The sequence below is a fragment of the Eucyclogobius newberryi genome, unplaced genomic scaffold, assembly GCF_026437365.1.
Source record: "Eucyclogobius newberryi isolate DKJ021-1_F unplaced genomic scaffold, fEucNew1.0.hap1 SCAF_17, whole genome shotgun sequence".
Taxonomy (NCBI): Eukaryota; Metazoa; Chordata; class Actinopteri; order Gobiiformes; family Gobiidae; genus Eucyclogobius; species Eucyclogobius newberryi.
The window spans coordinates 14,002,783-14,030,641 of record NW_027315801.1 but is presented as its reverse complement, the minus strand read 5'-3'; the positions used below and the strand labels follow the sequence as shown (position 1 = coordinate 14,030,641).

Sequence of the window (27,859 nt, the reverse complement as noted above, 5' to 3'; positions counted from 1 at the left end):
CCATCTTGTGAATCTTGTACCGTTTACCTTGCGAGAGCTTGTGTCACTTGTCCTTAGAAACCATTATTTATCCTTCAAGAAACTAAAGAACAGCTTTGTATAAACAGTTCAATTATAAGACGATTTGGGCAAACAACGGTCAGTAAATTGTCTGATTACATTAATTCATAGACCCAACCAGGATATCAGGCAGAATGTTGCTTAATATCTGATCACAACAACTTTTTCAGGATTGGTACAGATACTTGATACCAATATTGTATTGGTGAACAACTTTTATACGTAAAATACCAACACAGTATATCCCCAAAAACTATACAAACTCTCATAGAATCACGTTTTGGTGAAGTACAGTTTCACATGATATTCCACCTAAAACACCTGCTCCAGACACGAGACTCCACATTTGGATTAAACAATACATTTGCTTCATACTCTTTCCTTTATGCGACCCTAACCAGAAACGTTCTACAAATGACCCTTAATGTGGCAGGAAATGATTGTGATTATTTAGCCGGATGTGATGAAGAGGCTTAGCGGGAATCAAAAGATGTCAGGTATTAAAGACGTGCTCCAAGGCTGCGAATTCAAAGCGAACCAGTGCCAAGCGTGATTACAGCCCTCCTATTCAGGCGCTGAATGGACCTAAAGGAAGATTAGGACTATTATGAAGATAATTGAGCAAAGTCCCATTCGAAACCCAAAAGTGGAAGACGTCCCAGGAGGATGGCTCGAGCCAGAGGTGGTGACAGAAGGCTATTTCAGTCTGCGAGACAGGTGAGTGACGGGCCGCCTCATTAGAAGGAAGCAGAGGGTCATGGACAGAAAAAGGAGTGGACAAAAGGTGGTTTAAGGATCATTTTATGTCAGTCAGATAAAGTCTGGGAGTGTGTGTAGTCTTGGAGCGGTTTAAAATGAACCCTAAAGCATGCAAACTATCTTCCAATTAGGTGCTCTTGACTAATATCCCAGCAAAGGTTTTGGAAATGGGTCTTCTGGCGCTGCATTGCGATTTCCCACTGACAGGTTTTACTCCAGGATGCTCAAATGCACAGGACATGTCCCCCTTCCTGGACAATAAGGTCAACAAAAACACATAGACTTCAGGTTGTAGGAGGCCACTTGAATGAAACAGAAGCTATGACATGGTTCCATGGACCAAACTAAAACTGTGAACAAAATGGACATAATTGTATAAATGCCAAAAACATATGTTGAGCACAGATCAAATACAATGTAATAATATAGCATTAAATTGTAACAATTCATATGAATAACTGTCCAATTTACCAAGTTACAAAGTGACTAGAATTCTCTCTCTTTGTCTCTCTCCTTTTTTCAGTATGGTACAGCGTAAAACACATACTTTGTAGACGTACAACTACAGTAGGTGGTGTTTAATGCATCTTTTCAGTGGCTGCCAACCGCCATTGAAAGTAACACCACCACAACAAGAATAGACAAAGGGATTTTCTCCAACTTCAGGAGGGAAAATCCTAAGACATTTTCTTTGCAGGTTGTTAGTTTGCTTTTCCTCATTGGCTTGACTAATCGACTCCTGTATTTGCCAATGCAATCACTTGAGGAGTGTGAGAAAGTGTTACTTAGTGCCTTTCCAACAGTAGAAAACATCAGGGAAAAGCCGTAAAGTGGTGGGGAATAGTCAGACTCCACATGTCTGAGCACAAACTAACTCCCCAAACCCGAAAGTAATTCACATACCAAACGTACGTATTGGATATTTTGCGATTCTTGAATGTGGTGGTGTCATTAAATCTTCTTAGGGTTTTATCTAGTGTGGAATGAGAGAAGGCAGAGCAGGAGATGATGTGGTTGATTTTGAAATTGGTAGACGGTAGAATTTGGAAAGGTATTTTTCATTGGTTTTGGTGATGATGTCATAATAGGAAGGTGTAACGAACGCAAACAATTTAATGTACCGTAAAAGCCGAACTGTAAGCTGCTGCATTTTTCACACCCTGTGGCCTATGTTACGATGTAGGGTGCTCTTGCAGGAAGCTCTCTATCACTCGCCAAGTAAAAGCACCGGAGCAGAGCCAGATGTGGAGACACAGACAGAGGAGACAGTAGGGACAGCTCAGACGTGTTCTCTATGTGTTAATCTTCACAAAGCTCACTGAGAAATGAGGTAAATGAGGAACTGAATTTATATTTGTGAGGAGCGCGGGCACAGTCAGCATTTTATAACCTGTCCCAACCTGCCCCGTATTGGAATGAAACCCGCAACACCCGTGGATCCAAAGACGATGCGCGCATCACCCGTGTACCATCACCCATGTGCCCTCACCCGTGTGCCATCACCCGTGTGCCATCACCCGTGTGCCATCACCCGTGTGCCATCACCCGTGTACCATCACCCACCCGTGTACCATCACCCGTGTACCATCACCCGTGTGCCATCACCCGTGTACCATCAGTGTACCATCGCCCGCGTACCATCACCCGTGTGCCATCAGTGTACCATCACCCGTGTGCCATCACCCGTGTACCATCACCCGTGTGCCATCACCCGTGTACCATCACCCGTGTGCCATCACCCGTGTGCCATCACCCGTGTGCCATCACCCACCCGTGTACCATCACCCGTGTACCATCACCCGTGTGCCATCACCCACCCGTGTACCATCACCCGTGTACCATCACCCATGTGCCATCACCCGTGTGCCATCACCCGTGTACCATCACCCGTGTGCCATCACCCGTGTGCCATCACCCGTGTGCCATCACCCGTGTACCATCACCCGTGTACCATCACCCGTGTGCCATCAGTGTACCATCACCCGTGTGCCATCACCCGTGTACCATCACCCGTGTGCCATCACCCGTGTACCATCACCCGTGTGCAATCACCCGTGTGCCATCACCCGTGTGCCATCACCCGTGTATCATCACCCGTGTGCCATCACCCGTGTACCATCAGCCGTGTGCCATCACCTACCCGTGTACCATAACCCGTGTGCCATCACCCGTGTGCCATCACCCGTGTGCCATCACCCGTGTACCATCACCCGTGTGCCATCACCTACCCGTGTACCATCACCCGTGTACCATCACCCGTGTGCCATCACCCGTGTGCCATCACCCGTGTGCCATCACCCGTGTACCATCACCCGTGTGCCATCACCTACCCGTGTACCATCACCCGTGTACCATCACCCGTGTGCCATCACCTACCCGTGTACCATCACCCGTGTGCCATCACCCGTGTACCATCACCCGTGTGCCATCACCTACCCGTGTACCATCACCCGTGTGCCATCACCCGTGTACCATCACCCGTGTGCCATCACCCGTGTACCATCACCCGTGTGCCATCACCTACCCGTGTACCATAACCCGTGTACCATAACCTGTGTACCATCACCCGTGTACCATCACCCGTGTACCATCACCCGTGTACCATCACCTGTGTAAATATCTCATGTTACAACACTTGCGGCTTATATTCAGGATCCACAAATATACCACTCAGCTTCAGTCTTGAATTATTCTAATATTGTTCATAATATTGGATACTCTTGCTGTCATTCAACCAATCAATGCAACCATCCATCCAAACAAGATACAAGTATGTACACTGATCAAATTTGGCACGGTTATAAGATAAGATAAGATAAGATATTCCTTTATTGTCCCACATGGGGAAATTTCATTGGTGCAATATTTGATGTACTGGCTGAGTCTGTGTGTGATTCCCAGTTTGTCCTCAGATTTGCCTTTTTAAAATGACTAATGAGTCAGTATGGAAATGGAGTAATTAGGCTAAACATATGGCTGCATGTTTACACAAATGATTCTACATCCCAGATAAACACATATTGTTATTTTATTTTACAATAATGAAAATGATCATTTGTGAACTTAACTAAGGGAGCACTCTTGCAAAAGCACTGCATGCAAACTGGGACTAATCTAGGACTAAACCTGGAACTAAACATGGACAAAGTCAGGGCTAAACCAGGACTAAACCAGGACCAAACTAATTCTACATTAGAATTAAACTGGGCTCAAACTGAGACCAAACAAGTACAAGTGTGAAAACGCTCTTAATCTTCATTTGTGGACGTTGCTATGAATGTTGAAGTCTTAATAACGGTTATCGCCCTCAGCTGCAAGACAAACACGGTTGATCGGTGTGGGCTTCTTCCTGTCTGAAACCTCAACATGCCCCGCTTTCGTTTTGCATGAGACTGAAGTGAGTTGAAAGTTAATGGAAGCTATTAGGCATTTTAATAAGCTCAGTAAAGTCTCCAAAGTCTCCAAAGTCTCCTTTTGTACGGGCTGTTCTTAATATCCTTTCCTTAAGAAACTGAGGGGGGGGAGAGTCAGTTAGTGGGATACACTTTGTTCCTCGTTGCTTCCACTTCCTTACGCCTTAATTGAGTTTTACTAATGGGCATCAAGATTTCATTGGCGGGTGTTGTGTTTAAGCAAGGCCATGCATCTTTCTGAAGCCCTCATTGGTGGATTAGGGCGGGTGCTGTGCTTTCGTTGGGATGGGGTCCGTAGATTAGCAGCCAGTGGAATGTCTTCTATTGCTAAACACAATGCTGTTAATAATGTTGTACGCTGTTGTGCACGGGCAGAAATCTCATTACGAAAAACGATGAGGAGAAAAAAAAAGAGGGAGAATGATTTGAGATTGAAACGTCTCAAGGTGATAAGAGTAATGTTGTGTGATTCCATTAAAAGAAGGTTATTAGGAAAGAAAATGGAGAGGCCGGGGTTCGAATGTGTTGTGTGGGCAGTTGTTAAGAATTAAAAGTTGGACAAACAAAGCAAAGCGGCTGATAAAAACAAACAGAAGAGATGGACCATTAAGGAAAAGGTGTTGTATTGAAAGGAAGAAGCTCTTTCACTAATGGGGTACAACAAGGTCAACAATCAGGGACGTTTCTACTGTTGGGGGGCTGCTGCAAATTGCGGTTTGGGGCCCCTTTTTGGCAAACATGAAATAGAAGGAGATTCCATTAAAGATAATCTACGTTGTCACAACTCGTCACGTATGCGAGAAATAATCTAAAAAATAACTCAATTATCTGCTCTAATGTGACTTGGGGCCCATCTACAAATCTGTGCTTTGGAGTTTAAAGTCACGTTTACAGGAAAGTCTACATTATATTGTTAAAACACTTTCTCAATTGCAAAAGTTGTTCATTACAACAAGAGCTGTAGAATGACTATTTTTTGTTTCATCAGTTTGGTCCATTTTTACAAACATCGAAACTCAATATGTGGAGTGATTATTGAAAAGAAAGAAAAATTGGGAGCTACAAAGAACTGCGGAACAGATCTACTTTCTTTCTCCAATTTTACAAACAATAAATGTGTTTTGTTTGCTTCATTGTTGTGCGCTTGAATCAAAAATCCAACTGGAGCGAGCAAATTAAATGAGACGCAAAGTGAGGGTTTACTTTTACACCTCCTGTTACTTATGAGAAAAGTAAATTACGCTAAATACCCCTGAAAAAGCAAGTCCTATAATCTATAAAGGAATAACGCTTTAGATTAAGTTTCCATAGTAAGCTTGTTTATAATGCATTCATATGCACTTGTTATCTGTTGTTTGTGAGCACGTTACGATATTGAAACCCGTTTAATAAGCACTTTATAGCATTTTGTACATGGTTTATTGCGTATTAACAAACAACTGCTTATTAACACCTTCTAAATAGCTTACTAAGGAACCTTCATCTAAAGCGCAACCAGAAAAAATATGTTTTACAATCGTATTATTCAAATAAGGGAGTGATAAAGAAATACTTTTACTTTTATTAGTGTTTTCCCACCACTGCAGTAGAAACACAAGCTCAAGATCAACGACAGTGTTGCTAATGTGCGTTTTTGCTGTTAAAATAATTGTCCGAACGGGAATACTGGTTCACAACATCCGAGAACGGGAAAACAGACCATTCCAATGCACTGGATTCCAAGCACATTAAGTCAACGGCCGCACACGGAAAACCATCACACAGGGAAGAAAATGTCATTTTGAAGTCAATGGAGCATAAAGACCATTCTACAGATTTACAAAAACTGCTATTACATCCCATCTACACAATACTCTCTTTTGTCATTAGCCGTTCACTACTTTCACCGATAATCGACTCTGGCTTCTTTTCCATCCTGCAAATTCTGCCTAAAGGCTTTCAAAACGGGCCTTTCTTTTTTGCCAAGTCGTAGCATTGGCGCTGGTGATGACTGGCGCAGAAATGAAACTGAAATATTTGCATGCATGCTTGTAAATGAGTACGTACACAAATGAGGTGCTGCAAAGTCCATTTATCATTATGGAAGAAATGGCTAATGGGATGTTCGATCAAGCTTTAACCCTCATTAATAAAGCATAAATAATACATGAGTAATTAGGCTGTGTGTAGAGGGCTGCGGGCGCTGGTGAGGAGCGGCGTTAGCGTTAGCCACAGACAGACGCTACACAGGGAATAGCTAATGCGCTGCCCACTTCACTTCAGACACTCCTTTGAGTAAAGTGCTCAGATCCCATTACATTTGATGAATTAAGATGTTTATTTGTCCAACAGTTATGACATTGTTAAAAGTCTCCAGCGCTCCTGCATTTAAAGCTCTCTCAAGGTTCCTCTCGTCTCTGTTTGTTCTGTTCCTTTTACACCGCGGCTTCAAACACATGCTCTTTGTGTAGAAGAAAGGCTTCACTACACTCAAGTATTTATAATGTTTTTCATTTGTATTTTTGACATGCCCTTTTGTGCTCCTTTGACCTCAGCTACCTTTGAAATTGTTAATATATTATATTAGCACAAAAGCAATGGGTCTTTTCATCTCCACTATTAGAACATTGGTGAAGCACTTATCACCATCAAGCACATACTCTATTGACAAATGAATATCTCCATGTTATCCCATTATTTATCTAATTGTTTTGGTATGCTATTAATATTCAGACAGTACTATGCTTATGAATCAGAAATGTGACTCAAATGTGACTGTGGTGACTGAGGTTCAAGTATCAAACAAATAGTGAATCAACTAAAAAATGAACCCCGAAGTGCATCAATATCACTTTAAAACCATATACAAGCTCTTTTGCTGCCATTTATCATCATAGTTATTTCAGACAAAATACTTTTTGCATATCTCATTGGGATATTATAACTTTTTTGATATATCGGAAAATTGATAATATTTTGAATTAAAACTAAGTGTAACTGTTTTCTTTGCATGTAACCTTTGTTGTAGTGATGGCCGTGAATCACAGTTTCGAGGCCCCAAGGTGAGGGCGCATTGAAACACTGCTCTGACACCTGATTCAAAGCTGATCACATGACCTGGACGGTTCATGAAGCTTGATGGTTCATGAAGCACAGTTGTTTCACGGGTGTTTCACTAGGGGGCGTCCGTCCGGAGCCTGAGTTCACTGACAGAGCTTTAAACAAACCACAGGACAGACACAAAGTTTAAAAAAGGGGTTTGCTCGTCGGAACCATGTTGATTGTTTGTGAAAAGCGAGATACAGTAATACATTTATGATGGCCACCCCCTCTAGAGTTTGTGCCCCTTTCATCACGCAGACACTGTTGCATCGGTGCAGGGGTCAGTGCTCTGGCCGTGAGGCACGTGTGGAGCGGGACGAGTTTGTGTGTCAAAAGTTGCCCTGACCTATCAACATTTTGCTACTTTTCCAAAGTAAGAGAATAAAATAGACTATGTCCCTCGGCAGAAGTAAAAGTTTATATTATTCTAGAAACAGTTGCATTAATAATACACACAACTCAAATGCAAAGTTATTCTAGTGGAAACCATAGCACAGAATGGGGTTTGAACTACTGTGGATGTGGTACTACTAAAACATACCACGAGATGTCACTCTGGAGAAGTGTTTCCAACTGTGTTTCGAATACCCGAAACAATTGGTTCAAATGCTGTTTCATGAGGCTTCACTTTGCCCATCACTACTTTGTTGGATTAATGGATTTAAAAATACTGCAGGAGATCTTCAGATTACAACTTTTGAAACATATTGACTTCTGAGGTTCAGAGCAAGAGCAAGAGCACCTTGTAAACAAGTTTAAGTTTAAATTCATCTAAATACAATTTCAGGTACTGTATGCTTTGTGATGAGGGAACGTGGTTAAAAGCTCAATAAAGTGCAGTTTGCATGATATGTATGATGTATTGATACTTTTGTGGCCTGCCTTTGGTAGTAACAGTATCTTGACTCAGGGGTGGAGCTGATGCGTCTCTTTCACATGGACATGAGGCCGTGCTCCGAGCTCAGGTTTATTTGTTCAGTACAAAGATGTGATGCTGCTTTACTACAGCTGCAAAGGCCTTAAAACGACTCACTGAGAACCATAATCCAAAGACGGCTGGTTTAACTGCGGCTCCGACACCACACAAGAGCAAACAGAGCTGTCAAACGGCTCATCCCCCACATTCTTCACAAATTTGTTTCAATTATAAAACTATGGGGCATTTATCTCTGCAAGAATCCACTGCAGGCCTGAGGATTAGGTCCCATGGAGTTTTTAATAAAGCAGGATAATGACAGAGCAGAGGAAATGGGACCCACTGCTGTGACGCTTAAATAAAAGTGTGGTATTTTAACCTTCATTCAAGGATCTATTTCTCCACTTCTATATTTAAAGGTGCACTATGTCACTTTTCTGGTGTGGGGGTCGGCACCTGGTTGTTCCCATAGAGATGCTAGATACCACGCCATGTTACAGGTCAGAGCTGTGGAGAGGCGACCCTGTGAGAATGGTTTTTCACAGTCGTTTTTGAGCCATCAAAAAACACCTGCAATGGAATAAAGTTTAATCTGTAACACTTACACTTATTCCTGTTTTAGCTGAACAAGGGTTTAATTCATAGTGAAAAAAATAATTACTTATCTAATACTCTAATAATAACCAGAATTCCTGACACTTAAGTAGTTAATAAGCCTAAAGCATGCGTAAATAAGTATATGTTCATTATAAATTTTGCTTTTGTTCATGATTTGTTAAAGCAAATTAAGGTGTAGCTATTATTAAGTGTTAATCCCATACTGTGGAATATTTCAAGAAAAAGTAACCAGAAATGTTATTAAAGCACATTTATGCAAATATACAATTATTTCTTTAATCCTGTTTACTCCTCTCTGCTACTTGGTTTGATTTTTTTTCTGATTCATGACGTAAAAGGCAGAAATCAGGAATAATCTGTACAGTTTTTAAATCCAGGCTCGTTCTGTGCATTTCTACCTCCACATTAAGTTAATTACGACTGCGTGCTTACATTAGCATTATTTCCCCATATAATGTTGCCAGTAGATGGAGTTCTAACACAAATCCTGAGGAGGAAATGCCTGACTGTCAGAAAGTCATGTGTGGTGTACAAGATGCTACTCAAAAAGCACGTTTAAAGGCCAATTACCAACAAACATTGCATAATATAGTGTCCTTTAACTAAACGTTTAAATATTACAACAGAAACAGGCAGAAGAGGTAAGGACCAGGGCGTTTTAAACTTTTAACATTTGGACCGCACATGCACAGAAAACAAAGTATGCAGGAGTCGGGGAGGGGAAAAGGCTGTCTGAATGTTTTATGGGACGCTCCAGTCTGGAGAATAAGTGGGACCGACACTGGCTTCGACAGCGAGAGGAGGAAATGCAGGAAAAGGCGGGCTGTGGCATTATTCAGTCTCCATGTTTCCCGTACGTGAGGAGTGAGCTGTTTATTGCAGCAAACTGTCAGTGCAACTCTCATTTTGAGGTGTATGTGTTGTGAAGTATGTACCAGGCCGCTGTATATAAGAAGACACTGTCACTGCAGCTGTGGGCTTCTGCTAGTTCCCCCCAAGCACATCCAGAAAGTACTTTGAGCACACATTTAGAGCATTGCAAGATTTCTAAAGGGCAAAATTAGCATGATCATTAGTGTAATTTCTTTGTTTTGCAAGTCTCAAGTTCTCTTAAGTGACGTCCCATATAAACCACGGGCAAGTCCAAGTTCTGTGCTTTACGTTTCAAGACCTTTTCTGTCTTTATACAACATTCCCAAACACAGCTTGCAATTTATATCACGGGGAGGGACATGTTTCGGTTTATTGCTACAAAAATCAAGGCTGAAAGCACATTTAACTATCACGAACTGTGTAGAGAAGAGTCACTCCAAAATCCGGGCATTTCAGATACTTTCAGATACTTTCAGATACTTTCAGATACTCTCAGATACTTTCAGATACTCTCAGATACTCTCAGATACTTTCAGATACTTACAGATACTCTCATATACTCTCAGATACTTTCAGATACTTACAGATACTCTCATATACTCTCAGATACTCTCAGATATTCTCAGATACTTTCAGATACTTTCAGATACTCTCAGATACTTTCAGATACTCTCAGATACTCTCAGATACTTTCAGATACTTACAGATACTCTCATATACTCTCAGATACTCTCAGATACTTTCAGATACTTTCAGATGTTCTCAGATACTTTCAGATACTCTCAGATACTCTCAGATACTTTCAGATACTTACAGATACTCTCAAATACTCTCAGATACTCTCAGATACTTTCAGATACTTTCAGATGCTTTCAGATACTTTCAGATACTTTCAGATGCTCTCGGATATTTTCAGATACTCTCAGAAACTTTCAGATACTTACAGATACTCTCAGATACTTTCAGATACTTACAGATACTCTCAGATACTCTCAGATACTCTCAGATACTTTCAGATACTTTCAGATACTTTCAGATACTCTCAGATACTTTCAGATACTTTCAGATACTCTCAGATACTCTCAGATACTCTCAGATACTTTCAGATACACTCAGATACTCTCAGATACTTTCAGATACTCTCAGATACTCTCAGATACTCTCAGATACTTTCAGATACACTCAGATACTCTCAGATACTCTCGGATACTTTCAGATACTTACAGATACTCTCATATACTCTCAGATACTTTCAGATACTCTCAGATACTTTCAGATACTTACAGATATTCTCATATACTCTCAGATACTCTCAGATACTTTCAGATACTCTCAGATACTCTCAGATACTTTCAGATACTCTCGGATACTTTCAGATACTTTCAGATACTCTCAGATACTTTCAGATACTCTCAGATACTCTCAGATACTTTCAGATACACTCAGATACTCTCATATACTCTCAGATACTCTCGGATACTTTCAGATACTTTCAGATACTCTCAGATACTTTCAAATACTCTCAGATACTTTCAGATACTTTCAGATACTCTCAGATACTCTCAGATACTTTCAGATACTCTCAGATACTCTCAGATACTCTCAGATACTCTCAGATACTCTCAGATACTTTCAGATACTCTCAGATACTCTCAAATACTCTCAGATACTTTCAGATACTCTCAGCTACTCTCAGATACTTTCAGATACGCTCAGATACTCTCAGATACTCTCAGGTACTTTCAGATACTACGTGCTCCATCCCTCCACCACAGCAGCAGAACGATCAGGCCTTCTTACCTGCGCAGGAGCAGTTTGGGGTGGTTCTTGCTCTCCAGGTTACGGTCGATGAGGTCGGAGAGCAGGTGTTTGAGGACGTCCGTGGCGTACTCCAGTCGCCCCTGTAGAGCCGTCATGATGAGCGACGCCACGTTCCCCCTGTCCCGCATGGAGAAGGAGCGCTGCATCTCCAACGTCCGGATGAACGTCAACAGGAAGACTTTGTTGTTGATGAGCTGACCGAAAACCTTCAGGGCCTTCTCCACGTGGAGCTGGCCGTTTCCTGACACCTGAGGAGCAGAAACGAGTTCATTATTTGAGACGTTCTCAGGTAAAATGAAGGCAGATATAGATTTATGAGAACAAAAACCCTTCTATAGATAGATTTAAATAGTCTGAGATGCAACCTCAGTCTACAATAGTCCCATTACACTTTGGCAGAATTCAGATCATTCAAATACTAATGAGGTACTTGACAGCTCTGAGGCGGAGGTGGCCTTGATGACCCAAGATGTAGGAGTGAGATAGTTTTGTACACAAAGGCATGTTTCAGCTATAACTCTTCTTTTGGAGAGGAAGTCCAAACATCTTGATGACCTTTGAAACCTGCGCATAGATCCCTTCTGGACGATTACGGTATTACATCGACTAGTTATAATCTTGATTTTGTTGCCCAGAATCAATGTAACATGGAGGTTTCTTGCATAAGAACAATACTCACCTTGCTTCACCTGTTAACACTTTACCAAAATTATAGTTTTTCTTTAAATCAAAGCAAAATAGAAAATTCTTATGACAGTTATTTTGTGTTTTTATAACCAAAGCTTTTATTTTACACTGAATTTATGGAATAGGTTTTTAAAATATCCATCAAGTTAAATATGATGTTCAATCAGTGTTAAAAAATACAATGTTTTAATAATCTATGGAAAACAATACAATACTTTAATCAGTTTGTACAGTGTTATAAAATGTCAGTGTATAGAAATGCAATTCAATCACACAAGTTCAGTGGAAAATAAAATCTTTGGTAATAAAAACACAAGATAACCTTCATAATTTCTTGGTTAAGTGACAATCAAGCCACTTTATAAACACTGCCTTCTGCAGACAAGTATACATAACTGAACAATTGACAGGTCAAGGCGGTGGACATTTCTTTTCTTTTAGAATTGTTTGGCCCGTAGGCTTTATTAGACAGGTGAAATGGGGGATGAGAGAGAAGGAAGGACTTGCAGTAAATTGTCAGAGTCGGGATTCAAATTCACGACATGGCACAAGGTGGTGGACATTTCAATGGTTTCAATGGATTCGACACATAATTCAAACAACGTGAATTGTTTAATTGATAAAAGACCATAAAAGACCACAGTCCAGTCGCTGCAGGACCTTAATTAGCGAGAGCATTGGCTTAACATGACTCCTTTAACACAATAAGAACATATTCAGCATTCATCTACTTTATATTGGAATGCAGTTTGTTTCAAAGTGCATCCATTTGGTCAGATTTCAGCCTGACCTTGTGCCTCACCAAATAAAGATTTTTTCCAAACACTCCTCTCATGTTCCAGTCCCGTCGGACACAGGCTGCATTATGGTCAGTAACTGAAAACGTCCTAATCAATTATTGACCTTTGTCGGCGCAAAACAATGAGTTAGCGGCCATTTGGTTTTCTACTCAACTGTCAGACGGACAAGAAGAACTTATTCTAAAAAGTGTCACGTCATTGGGCCCCAAAGTTCTTTATAATAGGGAAGTTTTGCCTTAGCTGGAGAGGGCTCGTCTTGGCATTTAGCTAATTGATTTGGTGGATTAATTATACTTTGAATAGTTTTCAGTGCAGCCTTGAGCCAAAATATCTTGGTTTCTGTTAGAATTAAATGCATTGAGGATGACATTTCGCAGCGCCAGTCCAGACAACCTCAAAGAAAAGTCTAGGAAAGGATAATGAAGCATAGTGTGCGCTGCAAATTTTCCAAACTCCACTTAAATTGAAGTTAGCTGGAGGTGGAAATGGATGGATCAATAGTATATTTAATCTTACAGACCCATTCGCAACAACATGAGCAGCAGTGGGACAAAGTTTGGCGAAAAATGTAAAGGTTCTGCACCTGATTTTGAAGCATGCGTGAAGAACATATTTAAGCTTGAACTGTGAACCTCCCACTTTCCTGTCTCTGACTTTTCACTCATTTTTACAAACTCAAACTGCTCCTTTTACACTAAACGGCACGATGCGAGCTGAAAGAAATAAAAGTCAGTATTGTATTGTGGATATTAACCACCACCTGTCATACCCAACAAGTGCGTTTTGATTTAAAAAAAAATATTATTACGTTAAGGCCAGAGTTGTTTTGGTTTACGGATTTTTAAAATGAAATATACTGAACAGGCGGGCGAAATATAAATATAAATATAATATCAAAAGATTTTTTCTTCCGGGTTTTCCCAAAAAGCACCATGGGCATGCAGGAGCTCTTATCTTTTGACTTAATGCCGCTTATTTCATTTGAAGCTATTTTGCGTTGTCGGCAGTACTTTATAAAGAAAAAAATGATAATAATTTATTTTATTTATATTGTAGAAATCAACAATCTAAGTGCGGCGGATCCGTAAACCAAGTTATAAAATAACTGGCCTAAGTTCAAGTTGCATTACCTGATTTTCAAACCACAAATGGAATAAGTATGTATTTAAACCTGTCTAACTAGTTCCAAGCTTTCACAAACCCTTGAGAACATCGGTAATGTTCAGATACGTACATTTTCTTAGCGTGTGCACTGCTTTAGAACAGCTTTTTCAGACAGATATGTTACTGCCAAAGCACAGTTAATCCTAGAGCTGCTCCCGGCTCGTACTTCCGGTGTCGCAGTCACTAAAATACTACAATTATTCATCTCAGACAGCGAACAGCAGACTTTTATAATATAGTCTATGGTAGAAAACACCAAATTAACAAGAGTAAAGTTGGGCACACAAACTTTAGAGTGTAGACATTTCTCTATGAAGTGTACCCGTCTGAAATCAGTAATATACAGTGTGATATTGTTTCCCTTTACTATGATAATAGATATTTGGTTGAGTGCCGTGAAACTTCTTGATGAACACAGCTTTAAATTTGGTTTATTTTTATAGTTTTAGATACTTTCTTATCCCAAGACACAACCAAGCCATCAAACAGAGAATAGGCAAAAGAAAAAAACATGAAAGAAAGAACTATCACAGTGGAGGAAAGTAACAATGCACAAAAGTAAAAGTACTGTAATAAAGTAAAACTGTTTAGGTATCGGTGCTTTTCTTAAGAAGTGTTACAGTGGACACTTGTTACTTTTACTTTTTGAAAAGCAAAAAGTACTTTTAGATTTCAAGCACCAGCTTTGAGCAAACGGAAATATACAAATAAAATAAATTAGAAAAATTTATGTATTTGTTCTTTTTATTTTGTAGAATATTGAACAACATAAAACTAAACTGAATGCTTTGTTACTGCTACTGTTGACCTAAAATCAGCCCAAATCTTTATCAAAATCACTAACTATTGCATTAACTGCTACCTTTACTTTTACTTAAGAAACAAAATGGAGTACTATAACAGGCAAAGGTGTCCAGCGTGTGCACTTCCCAGCTCGCCTCTGTCCTTCTGTCGAGTTAACCCATTTCCCATCCGTGATACGGCTGTTGTGGAAGGACTGAGATGTGTAAACCAGTCCATTTTCTCCCCTGGCTCCTGAACCTCCAGCGCTGACAGACGAGGGGGCATTAGTCACTTCATTACCCCATCATCGTGCAGCCGGCCGCGGGTGAAATGGCCAGCGCGGGGACCCTGTTTTTCACCGGGGAGCTGGAATTTAAACTGAGTATGTTTCAAAAGTAGTGCCTAACAGCACACCGGTGTCCTCTGCCCTCCAGCTACAGAACACACGGGTCTGTGGCACCGAGCAGGACTTTACACAGTACGCTTGGTGGCACAATAGATTTGGAATATTTGATACTGAGACTATATGGCTTTATAATTAGTTGTATCAGTAAAAAATGTCACCTATTGCCTCCATTTCATCTTAAATAATGTTGTTTTTGAATAGTACTGTTACTTTTCATGCTTTGTTTTTAGGGGAGCAGCTGCTTTTAAAGAAGACCAAACTTGGATTAATGTGATCTCATGTATCATAAAGGGTTGGAAAACAAATTAAAGAACCATTATGAAAAAGATACACAATGCTTTTTGCTCACAGATTAAAATGCATTAACCAAAGTAAAGAGAGTACAGAGTATTGATCCATTGTTCTGGGCCAGCATCTCCGGAAGTCATCTCCATTCATCAACCACTTCTCCATCTCTTCAACAGCCTCAAAGCCAGTATGTCCAGCAAGGAATTGTAGTTAATTGCGGATGCTATTACAATTGGCATTCTTCGTCTCATGTTATAAGCCACAAAGGAAATTTTAGCTTCAAATTGAGATTAACATTTCAGTATTTTATGTTGGAATTTGCCAGCAAAACGTCAAAAGGCAGATGTTTTGGTCTGATTAACACAAAATCTGTTATGATGATGATATTAACCACGCAATGGATGTCAAAGAGAACATAATTATATCTCCCCCCCAAAAAAAATAAATAAAAATCATCGTTTTAAGACAAATTAACATTCATGTTTGATAAATCTACTATGAAATGATAGATCTTATTATTGAACTTTTCTGAAAATCTCCAGTCCAATTCTCCAGTGAAATCACCCCGCTACAATTTTGGACAATGTACCTAAAAAATAATAATAATGATAAAATAATGACTTGCTGAATCAACCACCGAAACATAAACATCAAGTCAACATTTATAGAGTTTCAGTTTGTATTCTGTCTCTTCCTCTTCATTTGAGACTTTCACCAGATAATAAACTGTTGACTCCACCTACTCTAAAGTCAGCCATCTTGAGTGTGTTTACCTCCAGTTCCCTGAGGACGGGGTGGTCTTCGATGCCGGGGAACAGGACCCTCATGGCGTACGTCCTGTAGTCCAGATACGGAATACCAGCCCGGTCTAAGTCACTGGTCAACTCGTTGATGTCCGTCTGCAGCTCCGCAAATGCTGAAAGGAGAAAATACAATATTATGATCTTAAAACCTGTTTGTAAGATCAAAATTGGATCATTCAAAACACAATAACTGCTTTTAAAGAAGATATGACATTGAGAGAGACTGACAGAAATGAATCATAAAACCAATTTATGTATTTTTAATTCCAACAATGCAAGAGAGTTTCAGTTGCCTTAAAAGAAAGTGGAGTGAATGGACAATTGTTATAAAGTAAATGCCTTATATTTACCCAGATTCTGAATTGGAACTTGGATAACAAACTTTGCGGTAGTATTCTAAAAAAATATTATAATTATTACTTTATGTATTGCTAAGAAATTTGACAACTGACAATCGCTTTCAAATTTGCCCAGAAAAATGATTAAATAGTCCATACTTTTTGCATAAGGTGATGGGAGAAGGCAGCCCAATTAGGCCCCAAATTCAAAGGGTAAATCTGTTCCCCGAAAGCAGCAGCAGCAGAAGAAGACGGTGCCCTGAGCCAACCTGAGACAAGCTGCATAAAAATGAACTTGTACCCAAACTCCAGCAAAGTCATGAATCCTTTTTATCTTTATTTACCCCCTAGAAGAAGCTGACAGCCCCAGCACTAGACATACTGTTATTCTATTCTTTCTACACTGTCACTATCCCTAAGCTCAGGGCCGGCCCAGCCTATAAGCGAACTAAGCAGCCGCTTGCGAAGTGCAAACGCAGCTACCACTAGTGTAGTAGCGCGGCAGCCCACACAGCGGTAACATAACGCACAAATCGCATTTATTTGTAATGACAATCTGGCAACCAAGGCACTAAACCTGCGCTGATTGGTCAACTTAATTGTGCGCGAGGAGAAAGAGAGCAAAACATAAACACAACACAACGTGGTCAGAAGAATATATCTCCCGGTGCCGAAAAACGAAAGAAGAAACTTCTTGACGATGTGAAGAAACTGCAAATTCAACAACACTCTCGAGGTACTGAAGTTATTTTACTAAGAGACGCTTAATTCTGCTGTTTCAAAGTACATGAGTCTGTCATGTTAGGTTGCTCAGACAGGCAGTGAAACGACCGCGCACAATATGTCTGAATGAAGGATATTAAGCTTAACATTTACACCTGCTAGTGTTAGCTGGAGGTGAGGGCGGTGAGGTGGCGTCTATGTCCCATTCACTAAGAGGCGGACTCCGGACGGACTAGAACCTCTGACATGAAACTTTGGAGTGAACAGTGTGCGGCCTCAGTCACACAGAACAAGCAGTGCAGCCTCAGTTAGAGATGAGCGGGTTTGAGTTTGCGTCCCCTCTCTTTCTCTCTCTCTCTCCCACAAACACACGCGGCCCGTGCATCACCATGTGTGAGATCAATCGTGACTCGTGATATCTGTTTTACTTTGACTTCTTAAGAAATAAGTGCAACGCAGACAAATGAGAGGAATGTAAAGGTTTTTGCACGTGAGGTCCATCAGCCAATCACATCGCAGCATTGTTTCACGCAGAGTCCAGTGTGTGATGTTCTGATCAGAACAAACATTTATATTGTAATTAACTTTTAATAGAGCAATAAAACATTTCAATTGATTTAAAAAGCATCGTTAGACTATTTGATATAAATTATAATAAATTGATAGTGGAAAAATAACCAGACATTATAATTACGTCTGTTATAGAATAATACCATATCTTTTTATACAAAAGTGGCAAAGTTGCAGAAACACAGTCTCTTCACTAAAGCTAGGTTTGGATCTTCACTTCTCGTTCTTTTCATTCTCTGGGAATAACATGTTTGCACTGTTTTATCAGTGTTAATTGTTAATCAAGCAATGTTTATGCCATTTGTTTAATTTAATATAACTTGTTTTGTCACTTTGGCAAGAAGGAACAGTCGGGAGCAGTAAAAGGATAAATTAGTAAGGATAACTATTACTTTTACATTTTCAGTTAAATAGAGAATGTACATTTTAACTTATATCACTGTCATATTTGTAGTTTTGCTGATGTTTGGTCGGTTTGTACTTGACCTTCCTTGTGTTATGTTGTGATGAGTGAATCCTATTGTAGTCCATTCCTCCATGTTAAGTGGTGATTGCTTCAATTGTCTAATAAGACCATTAGTTATTAGTATTAACAAATACACTGTGGCCCTCCGGTGGTTCATAGTTCGTTATGGTATTTATTAACTTGGTATTCAACAAATAGATGTTCAATTAAATTGTGTTTTAGGTACATTTATTTTGTTATGAAAACAATTTGACCATAATTTTTTTTCATAGCCAATATTGTATTGAGTAATTAAGTACACTAATGTATTAATATAACTGGCTCTAGTCACTTTCTCCTGGCACAGTTTCATCACATCTTATACATTTTATAGCATCCCAACCTCAACATTTTACTCTTACTTTAGCCGGCTGGACCACATTAAAATGCACCAGAAGACACGAAAAAGGTCTAAAAATCTCTGGGGGAGGGCCCCCAGACCCCCCTGTTTATTCATTTAAACTGCTAATGAAGACCCTTAACGCCCACAAATACGCCCAAAAACATATCTGGGACGTGTGTTATTTGTACAGGGAGTAGAGGTGATGTCAGCGGAATTCCAAGTTGCATTGTGGGATTTAAATTAGCAATATTTGAGCTTGTGAGGTGCTGAGAATAAAAAAAATTGGCAAACGGATACCCTGGCGTTTTGGTGCGCTTTGTTTGTATTGAAGAAAGTTCCCATATGTGAATTGTTCACTGACAATAAAACAGATTCTGATGACGTGGTGAGGGGCCCCCAATTTTTTTTCCGCTTAGGGCCCCTTGAAGGCTTGGGTGCCGGCCCTGGCCTAAGCTGGATGCGCACCAGCCACTTTGCCCGTATTGGAATGTTACACAGTATGGTATTAAATATTTATCTCCATGGAGACGAGCGAGAGAAGTCACTGCTGCGCCGGGAAGAGACCTCGCTCGAATGGAGAAAGCATGTCACAGTACAACCCAAACCAGGGCTGTCTGAAACATTGTATTATGAGTATATATCGTGCCCAGTATCGGCATCGGCCGATATTCACGTCGTTGAGTAGTATCCGCATCAGCCAAAAGCACTGATATCAGTCCAATGATGCTACTTTCATTATTTGTCTAGTTTTCCAGTTTAAACATGCCAAATGACTTTAGTGTGAGAGGTTTAAAGAAGGAAAGAAGAATAGACGGAGTGTGTGATCAGACACAGATTCTGAGGAGGAGAAACTGTCTCTGCGGCAGTTACAGGAGGAGGCGGAGCAACACGAGGACGACGGGGGAAACGGGAAATTCACAGCATGTAAAAGTGTGAAGGCTGATTTGACTCTAAGAATAAACATACAATAGCCGACTTCTATCGAAACACAGTGCTAAATATATGATAGCAAGTGTTTAAAATAACCAAACAAGGCATGGAAAATATCGGCATAATATTTAATCAGATACAATTCTATATCGGTGCACCACTACTTACAAGGCAGATCAATGTTGTTACTTTTGGTTAAGATAGTAGACACATTTTATGAATTCGTTTATATTGTTATTGGCCTTTAAAACATGCTCTTGAATACCTTTTAATTAAGAAAAAATAGGGAATACCATGTCTCTTGCTTCACCCATGCGAGGAACTGACCTCAGGGAGCCCGCAGCAGAGGGAATTACATATTTGAGATAGAAAATATTGGCACGCTTCCACCTCGTAATGAAGCTACTTAAAAACAGCACAGAAGATCTCGAGAGCCACGTCACGGATCAAGAAAACGTCACACTTTGGTGAAATTCAGAACAGAGTGTTTTTGATGCTCGGAGGGAGACGATTTTCAAGCAAGGATTCATCAAACTAGCGTGTATGAAGCTACATGCACATCCAGGTATGTTTTTAATGGGAGAGTAATGTTTGAAAATGGTTAAGAGCTCAAAAAAAAAGCCAATTTAGCATAATATGTGTCCTTAATACAATAAAAAGCTATTGATCATTTGGATGAATTCAACCGGGTTTTAGTTTGGACACAAAGAAATACAAAGCAATAAAAACACATGCAATGCAAAATAGATTGGATTTAATGCCATACTGTGGACTATTCAAGTGAAAGCAGTCAAAAAAATGCAAAATACATACAGATTTAGCTTATTTCTGTTGTGTAGCTATAGTTTAAATACGCTGACCATGTTTGGGCCCCGGTGAAGTACATTGCACCGGACCTTTTCCTAAGCGAGAGCCGGCCCTGCTTCACCGTGGGCTTTATCTACAAGCCTGTAAATTGCTTCTGGTTCGGGCCCCTGTGTGTCGTATCAGTGTGTAGCAGCAGGTGAGAGGTAGTTAATTGGCTCCATCCTGGTTTGAATCGCGCTTAGGGCCTCGGGCGGCGTCTCCTCTGTGCCTTTTACCCTGAGGGGGGCCGAGACTCCCCGCGCGCAGCCAATCACAAAAGCAGTGGTCTTTTCCCAACTCTAGCTGCCCCTAAGCTCTACTGAACCCCGCGGACGCAGACGCAAACGCCACCGTCCCGGGATAGTCAACCAAATCCGCCCCTCAAGTCACAAACCGCACCAAGTCGCCGCTAATGGCTCAAATATTAATCTAGTCTTTTTCCCAGGGCGGCGGGCCTGTGACTGATTCCCCCTCTTATAGCGGCGCGCATGTTTGGTGTTATTAGAGAGATTGAAGCGGATGTTAGCGACCGAGCTGCGAGCAAAAACTGTGTGCGGGGCGAAAAGGCCGACGGGAGGGCAGGAATGACTGGTAATAAGGTCTGAAAGGCTGATGAAATCGACAGCACACAAGGGAGAGTACACGGTTTACTATAAAGGTGTTTTTGCTGATTGGGTGAAGCTGTGACATTTTTGGACAAGCAGTTTTGATTTCTTTTCGCCAGGACAGCAGAGTTGAGTGGGGAGAAAGCTGCAGTCACTTTCTTTCAATTAGGACATTTTGACATTTATTATTTTAGAAAAACTACAACAGCGAATTGTTGCTAATTCAAACTGAAGATAAAACTCACAAAATTCTAACAGTAAAATAGCCAATTGCACTTTTAATAAATATCTCGCCTTTAATCGCACACAATTATAACATTTCAACCATTATTGTGTGTTTTATTATGTATTTATTTGAGTAAATCAGGCAAGAAAAGGAATACAATTGTAAATGCAAGTGCAATAATTAGTTCACATGTAAAATTGGACATAAACATGCAAATATGTTGTGAGGGCACTGTATTTTTTTTTATAAATTAAGCTAAAATGTAAATGTATTCTGTTTTTGCTGGGAGTTAAGCTGATAAGAGAGATTTGTATTTTTTGCTGACTTTTTCTTTATTTTTAAAAACGGTTGTTCTACTGGACGGCTGCAAGGTCGGTAACGAAGTGAGGATGAATTCTGATTCTGATCTGATTTTAAACCAATCCTTCTTCAGGAGTAAATGTTTTGGATGGCACGTACAGACTAGAAGCAGAAATCTGTTCCTTTACTGAGCCTCTGTGCTTTACGTAGCCGTTATAAATAAATTAACATGTCTCCATTGTTTGTTTTAAGCTGTTCAAATGATTAACCTTACAAAGTTACGAGTTAGATGACTTAATTCATCAGGAAGATTAGGATCAGCAAGAAAGTCTTTATTAGGTTATCTAGAGCGGTCCAGCGGTGCATAGGTCACGGACGAGAGATAATGCTAACATGCCTCCTACAAGAGCCACCATGGACAGCGTAAAGTAATCCACAAAGATGTAACGGGCCGCTCTGATTGGTTGCACAGAAGCTAATTTTATAACAAAAACACATTTATATATACATTTTGATTAAACTGCTTGCATTGGAAAGGATTAGGATTATGAAAAAGTGCAGATGGAAATGGGAGCAGTTAAGTACAAGGCGGGTCAGGCGCAGGGCTACGGGACACGAGCTGTACAGAGTAAATGTGATATTGAACCAAAAGGACTCTTTGACCCAGATGTGGGAAATAAAACTTCTCTGCATTATTTAGTACGACGAAGAGCAAAGAGTAAATGTACTCATTATATGTCGTGCACTGGGACGAGTGGGATTCGACCAACCTCAAATAATTCATGGCTTTCAGTTTTCTGTTTAAAGGTGACATTTGTTTGCAGAAATAGGGACTTGGTTTCTTGTCCGATTTCTTTATTCGACAGTTTTTAGCATAAAATAGGGAGAGAGAAGGGAGAGACAGTTGGCAAAGGGTCGAAGGCTTGAATCGAACCCACAATGTACAACCAGCGACGCACGGGTTCCTTTATTTTTCTAATAATCTTGTTTTATCAGTTTTAATTTTGATCTCTCGAGGTAAAACAAGTTGCTTTTGTGTAGTTTTAAATTTGAAAATGGCATTATACAAGGCAATGGACAGCGCAGTATTTCAGTAAACTCCACTACATCTCATTTATATCATTGAATTACTTGCATCGCTGCAGAATAATGAAAAAATAATGAATGAGCCGCTGTTATTTCTTATTTACTTCAACATTAAATTGCTTAAAGTCGGTTAAAACACGGGTTCCCAAACTTTCGAATAACCATGAAACTGTCCCGGGACACCCACAGCAATTTCAAGTTTTAAACCACTTAAAATGAGGTTTATGTGTATTTATTCCAGTAGTTTAATGCGTTATCTAATCAAGTTACACTAAAAATAGATTAAATACAGTATCATATCTTCAACAATATATTTGCTCCCCTTTGCCCCCCCACAGACCACGCAGCGACATCTCAATTGATCCCAGTAGTAGCTTAAGTTAAAGTAACATCATCACTCAACACTCCCCTAATATCTCGTTTTGGGGATTCCCTGACCGCGCCCCGCCCGTCCACGTACCTTCCTTGCACTCCAGCGCGACCCGCGACTCCAGGTTGTCCATTTGCATCTGCAGCCTCTTCAGCGTCAGGTCGTTCTCCCTGGACTTGCGCTTGTAGGCGATGAGGACCAGGATGACGATGATGAGCAGCAGACCTCCTCCGGCCGCGATGCTGACGATGGCCGGGAGCGTGAGCAGAGAGTCGGACATGATGTGGACGGAGCCGGGGGACACGTGGAGACCCCCCACCTGCACCTGCACACGAGCGGATCAGAGGAGGTCAGGGTCCGCTCGAATACAACGTTTCAAAATGAGACGGACAAAGATGGAAAACATGACCTTGATATAAAGGTGTAAGAGTACTTTTACTTCAAAATAATAGTCCAGTTTACCTCTGGATAAAGGATGATGGACTAAACACTGACGAAATACATTTTAATACAACCTGGACCAAGACATTTTACAGAAAAATACATTTGATGACGGCAGATGAGAGTTTTATCATCAATATTCGACTATGATAAGTATTCATTTTATATTATTAATTAATTATTTATATATTTTTTGGAATGACTGTTAGCCCTGAACACTTGCAATACTGACTTAGCCATGTGCAATACTGTCATATTCATGTGCAATTACTGTCGTACTCACATGCAATGATGTCACATTCATGTGCATATAACTGATGTAAATAGAGTGTTTATTTTACCATTATTATTAGTATTATCTTGTCTCATGCTGTTTTTATTTTATTTTATCTTTATTTTTCCCCTCCATTCCTTATTTAGAAATGAGAGGTTTTGTCTATAGGAGTTTATTGTTTATAAGAGTTTTGTTTATAAGAGTTCTTCTATTAAGAGTGTTTTTGAAACTTCCTATAAGTGATCTGTCCTTTTCCTCTGTATCTACCTGTGTTGCAACAATGAAATTTCCCCATGTGTGGACAATAAAGGAATATCTTATCTTATCTTAATAACATAGCAATAACTGTGTAGAAAGTATTATCCAATAGCAGATTTGAATTGTTTTACTTTTTGACTTGGTATAGGTTGTTTTAATCATTGTTCATTGTTTTATGTTGCACCAAAGCAAGTTCCTATGTTAATTCTGTTCATTGTCAATGGCATTAAACCTGCTCTGATTCTGATTCTAAACTGTAAATAACAGTAGACAGAATGAGTGGACAAAGCAGACCAAAAGTGAAAATATTCAGAAAGAATCATGTTCGTTCTGCCGCTGACAGCTTGACCTGGGCTGGACTCTCTAAGTAAAACTGAAATCTTGCTGTGGATTCTGAGCAGACCTTTTGACCGTGAACGCACCACACAGCCCTGCGCCTGACACCATCTCCTGCTGCTGAATGAACAATGGGCCCACACAATATAATACAGTTTAAGAGCTAAAAAAAGAGAAGAATCCTATAGAACAGAGATGAAGACTTAGGCAGATAAGTCCATTACACGGACGCTGACCGTGACTTTGTATTGTCCAGTGAGGCCGGGCGGCTCACGCATCAAATATCATCTTAAAGTGTTATGTTCAGTCATTTCTTTGGCTACTATTTTATCCAAGTTACACACTTCAAAAGCTTTTTAAAGAGGAGTTATTCATTCTTAGATAAACTTGTATAATTTAATTTAAAATGTAGTTCTAAACACAAGAAGGTTTTTATTGCTCTAAAAAACTTGACTCGTACTTGAAATGTTCCTTTGGCTCATGTCCCGCAGTATGACATAAAACGTTATCTTTTTCCATAGAGAATGTTCCAAACTGTGGCTTTAACTTTAAATTTCCATGGAATCACGCACAGAGTTTATACTTGAATACAAATACTCGAGCGTTGAGCAAAAGAAACTGCAAAATCCCATGTAGAAAAACTCGATTTGGACTTTTGAGCACTGAGGAACATGTGGTTTCAAGTGTTAAACTGTGGCTTTTGGACAATCAGACGTGTGAACATAACGTGAACTAACCTTTGTGTTTTATTTTGAACATCTCTTACAGGCGTCTCTGTCTTTTTGGGGAGACTGTGACTGTTATTTGCCTGATGTCATGTCTCTCTTCGGTTTATGTTGTGTGTAGTGTGTGTTTTTAGCACGTTCTCTTCTGTTTATTTGAAGTATTGTGTCTCACTGATCCTGTTGTACTTATGTCATGTGTGTGGACTGTTCCATGTCCTGTTTTCTTACACGTTGAACTGACACGTGCTGATTCATGTGCACGGTCCCATATTCAATCAAATAATCATCAAGTTAAGTTTGTGCTGTTGATTTAAGTCCGACTTAATTACCAAACATCAGTGTTAAACCAGATAAGTTGTTCCGCCTTATAATATTTTGATGGTTCTACTTTTTACAAAACTCTGACTTGAGTTATAAAAAAATCAGAAGTACTTGTTTATTTGTTTCAAGATATTTTGAACTGATCAGATCAAGAGCAAGGTTCATTCTTCAGCCCTCTGTAAAGTGGTTTGGGAGAGTTCAGACTTTGGAGGAAGAAATGTGATTATTTTTGGCAATAGTGAAAAGTCTGTATTGATTCAGGTCAAAATAAAATCGTATAAAATTGTGATCGGTCAATATGAGGAGGAAACATCACCCAATGTGCCTCTAATTGTCTTGAAATGAGAACAAATATGAAATATGCCGTGTCTAATAAACAGCTCTGTGAATGTGCAGATAATGTGTGATATTTACTGTAGTAGTGCAGTATATCTGCATCTTTGTGGAGGAGATGAGTCCATTATGAACTGACCATGACTTTGTATTGTCCGGTGAGGTTCGGCGGCTCACACAGCAGCTGGCTCTCGGACACAGTGACGGAGCAGGGCGTCTCCCCGATCAGGACGGTGTAGTTCAGCTTCACGCCTCCGGAGACCGACGGCACCAGGTTTCTGCCCTGAGGCCACAAAACAGAGAACAGCGGGAGGTTAGATAATACAGCACAGTGAGAATATAAAAACAATATGTCACCCAGAACAGTGTGAAGGGGAAGCAAGAGGGAAGCTACATGGACAAATACATAAAAGACTGGATATGAAACAACTTCTGCTTAGCCTTTTCTTTCAAACAACATTCTTTACCTATAATATGCCATTGAAATGCAGTTTGTTTGTATCTGATCATACCATTTCCCAACTGGGAAACTTTTACTGAGAAAATCAATCAAAATATCAAGATTTAGTAATTTCTAATCGTCATCGGCTTTTTAATGGGAAGATCAAAATGTTTGTAAAATTTGTGTTAAATGCAGACTAAAAACTAAAAACTTATGTTCAGGAAAGAAACACAGAAAGCAATTTGTACTTGTTTTAATAAGATAAATAATATAAATTTTTATTATTCGTTATCATTAAAAAAACGAGGTAAAAGTGAAGCCCCAGGTGGTCATAATGTTCCGGTTGATAACACTGTATTTGACTATGATCATGAAGTCTACTCCTGTCAAGGGTGTGGTTATTAACCCTTCCACCTCTGCCCTGTCGCCATGAAACAGCAGGAGTCTCATCCCGTGCTACAGTGAGAACACAATGCGTATATGTCACCTACAGCAGAGTGAATGAGGCAGCGGACAGCTCAGAACAAAGACGTCCCAGTGAATACAGTCAGTGGACAGCTGGACACGGGACAATGGAGCGTATAATGTTATGGTAAGCTCACAGTTCATGTCCAGGCCACGGAATTCAATCATACGTCCATCAAGCTTAATATTATCACCATTGACAGGTGAAGAGGATGAAAGTCTCTTCATCATGGTCATCTCAAGGGGCTTATCCTCAAAAGAAATACATTTTAAACTTAAAACGTATTTGATTACAGGCAAGGCGAGACCATTTGTTCACAAACTAATCAAAAGTGGATTCATTAAATCTACAATACAAACAAATAAAACATAACAGATAATTATGAACGGTATTAAACAAGAGGCGAGTGCAGATCAAATCCATTAATTCACAGCAACCTTCAGATTCTAGCTCCACAAAACTGAAACTCTGAGCACCATGTTTAGTCCTGACTCTGGCACCAGCAGGAGGCCGGTCCATGTTTAGTCCTGACTCTGGGCACCAGCAGGAGGCCGGTCCATGTTTAGTCCTGACTCTGGCACCAGCAGGAGGCCGGTCCATGTTTAGTCCTGACTGTGGCACCAGCAGGAGGCCGGTCCATGTTTAGTCCTGACTCTGGCACCAGCAGGAGGCCGGTCCATGTTTAGTCCTGACTGTGGCACCAGCAGGAGGCCGGTCCATGTTTAGTCCTGACTCTGGGCACCAGCAGGAGGCCGGTCCATGTTTAGTCCTGACTCTGGCACCAGCAGGAGGCCGGTCCATGTTTAGTCCTGACTCTGGCACCAGCAGGAGGCCGGTCCATGTTTAGTCCTGACTGTGGCACCAGCAGGAGGCCGGTCCATGTTTAGTCTTGACTCTGGCACCAGCAGGAGGCCGGTCCATGTTTAGTCCTGACTGTGGCACCAGCAGG

General features: G+C 40.3%; 1 protein-coding gene across 1 annotated transcript in view; it reads right to left on the bottom strand.

The window, feature by feature from the left end:
* plxna2 (plexin A2) overlaps positions 1 to 27,859 on the bottom strand; it is a 312,486-nt gene that overhangs the window by 33,872 nt on the left and 250,755 nt on the right. Inside the window, exons 19-22 of the mRNA XM_072449250.1 lie at positions 26,142 to 26,285; positions 23,405 to 23,639; positions 16,443 to 16,585; positions 11,521 to 11,789 (exon numbers count right to left, since the gene is read on the bottom strand). Of these exons, the coding sequence (XP_072305351.1) occupies positions 11,521 to 11,789; positions 16,443 to 16,585; positions 23,405 to 23,639; positions 26,142 to 26,285 (791 nt within the window). The remainder of the gene's footprint in view (positions 1 to 11,520; positions 11,790 to 16,442; positions 16,586 to 23,404; positions 23,640 to 26,141; positions 26,286 to 27,859) is intronic.